Consider the following 5,110-nt stretch of genomic DNA (forward strand, 5'->3'; position numbering starts at 1 on the left):
ACGCAAGGAATGCAGGGGCAGCACCTGCGAACAATATTAATAGAACTAAGACCGACGACCCCTCCTCCCCCCCAATTGTTTCTGATGGATTCCCTCATCACCCCTGCAGGTGGGACCGTAGAACTGCATCGACCAGCACAGAGGGAGGAGGGGTTGCAGGCCCCCCTCTCCAATTCCCCTCTCTTGAGGCTATGCAAGGGTTTCAGGGAAGGTGTGTGTGCGCGCTCACGCAGCGTGGTGCACACTGCTGAGAAGTGTGGGGTGAACAGTGCATGACTCCTCGGACTTTGTCCAGGGCAAGCACACCCTGGCGGAAGGCAGCGCGTGTTTCGCAGCCACCTGGTATTCACCAGGCTGCTAATTCCCTATTCGTTTTTCTGCCCCAAATCCAGCCCGTCCAGCGCGGATAAAGCCCCCTTCACCACCGCACGCGTGGAAGTCAGACTGGCATACACCCCCGGATGATTTGGGGATAACATTTGCATAAAAGTCCCGTTTATACTGTGAAACATTGATGTGTACTCTCGAAGGATGGTGGTTATTCATAGTACATATATCAGAATGTGGGTGCGCACGACACTGCTGTACTCGTGACAGCATCTAGCATCATAAATAAACCGACCCCGAAAGGTCCATATGGCCCGCTCCTAGAAGCGGGTCTGTGGTCGACAGGCGCACTGCGCGCGCTTTACCATTAAATGCGCAAAAACATACATAGCCAGAGTGTGTACAGAGTGGCTCTTACTTCGTTGTTAGTGTATAAACGTAAATACAGTCAATCGTGTACAGCATTGCTTGCCCGTCCCCGTCACGTGTGACATACGTCTACCCTGCCAAATACAACTGCGAATTCATACGTCCAGAAGACACTGATTCATGGAATTGTGTAAAACGGATTTGTGCGTGCTATTTTGCCCGCAAATCCTTATTCGTCAACCAGGAATTTGCAGGGCAGAATGGCACGCAAATCCCCGCTTTACGCGCAAATAATTCCACGAATCAGGACATTGTCTTGGAATGTGTCAGGGTGGCTTGTGTGATGTGAAAGTGGGCGAGCGGGGTGCTCCTTGCATTCTCCTTCAAAGCAACGGAATTATTGCGGAAACCAATCGCCCTTGCAATGACTAGGCGCATGATAAGCGACTCTGTGGCTGCTTATTAATATATATATATTTATACGGCGCTATCTCGTCGAGTTTTTTGTGGAAACCTATGGGCCACCTCAAAGCGGATCCTGGGACCTCCCGCGGTGATGTATCGCTGCCAGCAGGATCCCAGCGGGCACCTGCCCAGGGCTCTCTCACACGCCGCGGGCGCAGCTCCCTGCCTGTGCGCATTGTGACGCGCGCAGCGGGCGCCAGTTTCGGGGTGCCTCTTCAGTGAAAGTCCACGATTGAAGCAGCCCGTTTTACATCTGTGTGTGGTCGGCTAATAAAAATCGCCAATTCCAGCCCAAGGTTCATGCCCCCAGGTCTCCGCGGGGTCCCCCGCGCCCCCACACGCCACTCGCCGGCTGTGGAAGGGGCGGGCACTGCCCGCGGCACCTCCGGATTAGCGGCGGGCCACAGCCCCAGGGCAAGTCAGATGCCCGCCCCCCTGGACACCTTTCCCGTCAGGGCCCCGCCCCGGCCGGGGATTGGATGGCTCCCTGGGTTTAAGGCGGCCCGGAGGCAGTGGATGGTATCAGCAGAGTCCCCTAGACCCAGAACACACAGTCAGGCACCGCTACCAGAGCAAAGCACCAGCGCGGCCCCCACAGCGGCCAAGAGCAGCAGCCCGCCTCCCCCCTCCCAGAGCCCCCCAGCGCTGGGACAGCATGAGCAGCCCCGATGCGGGATACTCCAGCGACGACCAGCAGCAGGGAAGGTGCGGCCCAGCGCCCCTGAGGATGATGCAGCCGGGGACCGGCCACTGCCAGTGGGTCACCGAGGCCATGAACCCTCCGGGGGACGGCAAGGTCAAGATGGAGCCGGGCACCGGCAACCCCCGAGGAGGAGCCGCCGCGGGGGGCTGCAAGGGCGAGCCCCGGATCCGCCGGCCCATGAACGCCTTCATGGTGTGGGCCAAGGACGAGCGCAAGAGGCTGGCGCAGCAGAACCCGGACCTGCACAACGCGGAGCTCAGCAAGATGCTCGGTAAGGGGGCACTCGGGGACTGGGGGGGAGGGGGTGTATGGGTGGAGGGGAGGTATCCATCACTGACTCCAATTATAACTTAGATGCTCTTCCTTAACAAATATAACCCAAACCGCTCCATGATAGCAGGCCTTTATTTACAAAGACAGTCCATTCTGCGTCTCCTGTTACTGAATCTTTGCACCTGTGCAAGTGCCATTTTGCGTGGCATTCGCATTTGGGCAAACGTTGCCCTAGTGCAAAAAAACGTTCTTTCAGTGCATGTTTGCACCCGTGCAAAGTTTACCCTAGTGCCAATACGATTCCCATTCGCACCAGTAAGCACTAGGACACACATTACGTAGGTGCAAAAAAAAAAGGAATTGGAATGATCCGTTGTTTGAACTAGGGAAGTCTTAGCACTTGTGCACATATCTTGGGAACCCTGCACTTGGACTGGTCCAAGGTTTCTATAATTCGGCCCCAGGTTGAGGTGGACACATGATGTGCTAAATAGCCGCGTTTCGTCTGTTGGTCTCTGTTTTAGAGGCGTGGATAGTCGCCCTCTGTCTTTGCTTGTTTCCTCATGGGGGTTTACTGGCAGGGTTGTAGCAGGCTGGAGAGAGAAACACCGAGGACCTGGCACTCAATGTTAGTGCTTAGCTCGCCCAATCGGGCACTTCGATCTTTCTAGTTTTGGAGGGGCAGCCTGCGTGTTGTAGGCCTGCTTCCTTCCGTATTACACATGCAGTGCACGCTTGTGTCAGTGATCTGCTCTTTGTGGCAGCGTGTGTTCTTGTTTAATGATCGGTGGTGTGCAGGTAATCCTACTGCGGCATCAGCGCGTTTTAGTTTTATACGTTCGGAGGCCTGATTTAGATCTCCGAAATATATACTGTAGTGTCTTTATGGCAGGTGACATTGTTACTTCTCCAAATACGGCTCCTATCCGCTACCAGACAAGGCCGAACCGTCCAGGCTGCAGAACCTGTGCTCGTTTAAAGAGAGCACGGTTGTCCGCCTGCAAACGTATTACGCGAACCTTTCCCTCGAGCGCCCGTCACGTTCCCTGCGACTATGTATACCTTGTGTGGCTTTGTGGCTGCATCGCCTTATAGCTAGCTGTTTTGCAAGGAATGTAAAAGGACACATCACACGCGATTATAATTGCACTATACTTCAAAGTTTCGCTTCGGTGGGTGGATTAGTTGGTTTTCGATGCATGTGTGTGCTATCTATAATGCATTCTACCAGAGAGAGACACGTGGGCAGCGTTTTTCTAACTTATTGCTTTTTTTTCCCCTGACAGGCAAGTCCTGGAAGTCCCTCTCTCTGGTGGAGAAGCGGCCCTTTGTGGAGGAGGCCGAGAGACTCCGCGTGCAGCACATGCAGGACCACCCAAACTACAAGTACAGGCCCCGCAGGAGGAAGCAGGTGAAACGGCTCAAGCGGCCCGAGCCGGGCTTCCTGCACCTCTCGGCGGACCCGCAGGGCGGCAGCCTGGGCAGCGAGGCGGGCCGCATCTGCCTGGAGAGCCTGGGCTACGGCGACCCTCAGAGCTACCACCAGCAGCTGCAACAGCAGCAGCAGCAGCAGAGCGAACTCCAGCACCTCAGCCACTACCGGGACTGCCAGGGCCTGGCAGCCCACTTTGACAGCTACCCCTTGCCCCCCTCCGATACCTCGTCCCCCCTAGACATGGCCGAGGCGAACGCCCTCTACTTTGCTGCCCCCCACCTGCAGGACGACGCGTGCCAGATGCTGCCCTACAACTACCACCCCGAGTATCCCACGCACCAAGAGAGCCAGGCCAGCGCGGTGCTGCGGAGGCACGGCGCCCACATGGACTCCATGGGGCACATGGACTCTGCGCACAGCGCGGCGGGACACCAGACCCCCCCTCATATGTACTATGGCCAGATGTACCCCCATGGCATGGGCCGCGCTCACCAAGGGCAGCCCGAGGGGCCGCCTTCCCCTTCACCCGATGCCCACCACACCCTGAGTCAGGTGCAGCAGGCCGAGCTGCTGGGCGAGGTGGACCGCACGGAGTTCGAGCAGTACCTGAGCTTCATGGCCGGCTCGGACCGAGGACTAATGGCCTATCACGGACACGAGGGCCACCTCCCGCCCGCAGACCAAGGCCTCATCTCCTCGGTGCTCTCGGACGCCAGCACCGCGGTCTATTACTACAACTACCCCAGCGTGTGAGGGGGCGGCCCCGGCCTCTGCCCGGCGCACAGACTGCACAGAGCCACGCCAAGACCCGTCCCAGCAAATGGCAGGCGAGCCCGCGCTATTCTGCGCAGAGTGTTCTTTTAACGCCATTTCTACAGGACTCCATGTGACGCATTACAATTGACACTTCGGAACTATGGGGAAACTGTATGGGCTTTATTTTTTTACAATACTGGCACCCGAATCGCAAGACCACCCGGGTGCACACAGGGTCACGCAAATAAATATATCACTCGACTTAATTTATTCTGTCTTCCAGAGGCCGTTGGCGCCTAGCTGTACAATAGTAATACTGTATATTGAGATTTTACGGTTTTGTATTTGTATTTTGCACTTTTACAAATAAAATACCCCGAAAAAATAACACTTGTGTATATCCAGCGAATTCCTTAGAAACTTCACGATGAACTTAAACATGCAATCATAACAGCCACGGCGCTGTACAACTGCAACACAGCATGACACATCCTTACACATTGACATAAAAAGCAAAGTCACGCTCTGCGTGGCCACCAGTGCGCACTGGGTTCTTGCGCAAATAACGCACGAATCCAAACGTATCAACAGGACAGTTGTAAACCTCATGAAAACACGGTCCTAAGAGTTTTTGACGCCCTCGTGTTTTGTAGTTTTTTTTGTTCGCTCATTGCCAAAGTAATTGCTTATTGGAACTAATCAGATACATTTTAAAAAAAAACTGATTTACTAAAGCGTTTTTCAATGGGGAAAATCCCATTAAACAACGTTTTGTATCTGAC

At 55.0% G+C, this 5,110-nt stretch overlaps 1 protein-coding gene across 1 annotated transcript; it reads left to right on the forward strand.

Annotated features, from left to right (window-relative positions):
* Positions 1-1,701: 1,701 nt before the first annotated feature.
* SOX17 (SRY-box transcription factor 17) lies at positions 1,702-4,706 on the forward strand. Its single transcript, XM_069621055.1, has 2 exons — positions 1,702-2,135; positions 3,424-4,706. The coding sequence occupies exons 1-2, from the start codon at positions 1,817-1,819 to the stop codon at positions 4,323-4,325; spliced, it is 1,221 nt and encodes a 406-aa protein (XP_069477156.1). The 5' UTR covers positions 1,702-1,816; the 3' UTR covers positions 4,326-4,706.
* Positions 4,707-5,110: the final 404 nt, after the last annotated feature.

Source organism: Ambystoma mexicanum, chromosome 5q, assembly GCF_040938575.1.
Source record: "Ambystoma mexicanum isolate Mex_15411 chromosome 5q, UKY_AmexF1_1, whole genome shotgun sequence".
Taxonomy (NCBI): Eukaryota; Metazoa; Chordata; class Amphibia; order Caudata; family Ambystomatidae; genus Ambystoma; species Ambystoma mexicanum.

Bases quoted from the DNA above. Each gene is read 5' to 3' on its own strand.
- SOX17 (XM_069621055.1), top strand. From the start codon at position 1,817: ATGAGCAGCCCCGATGCGGGATACTCCAGCGACGACCAGCAGCAGGGA. The intron at 2,136-3,423 runs GTAAGGGGGCAC...TTCCCCTGACAG, and splicing joins GGAGCTCAGCAAGATGCTCG to GCAAGTCCTGGAAGTCCCTC.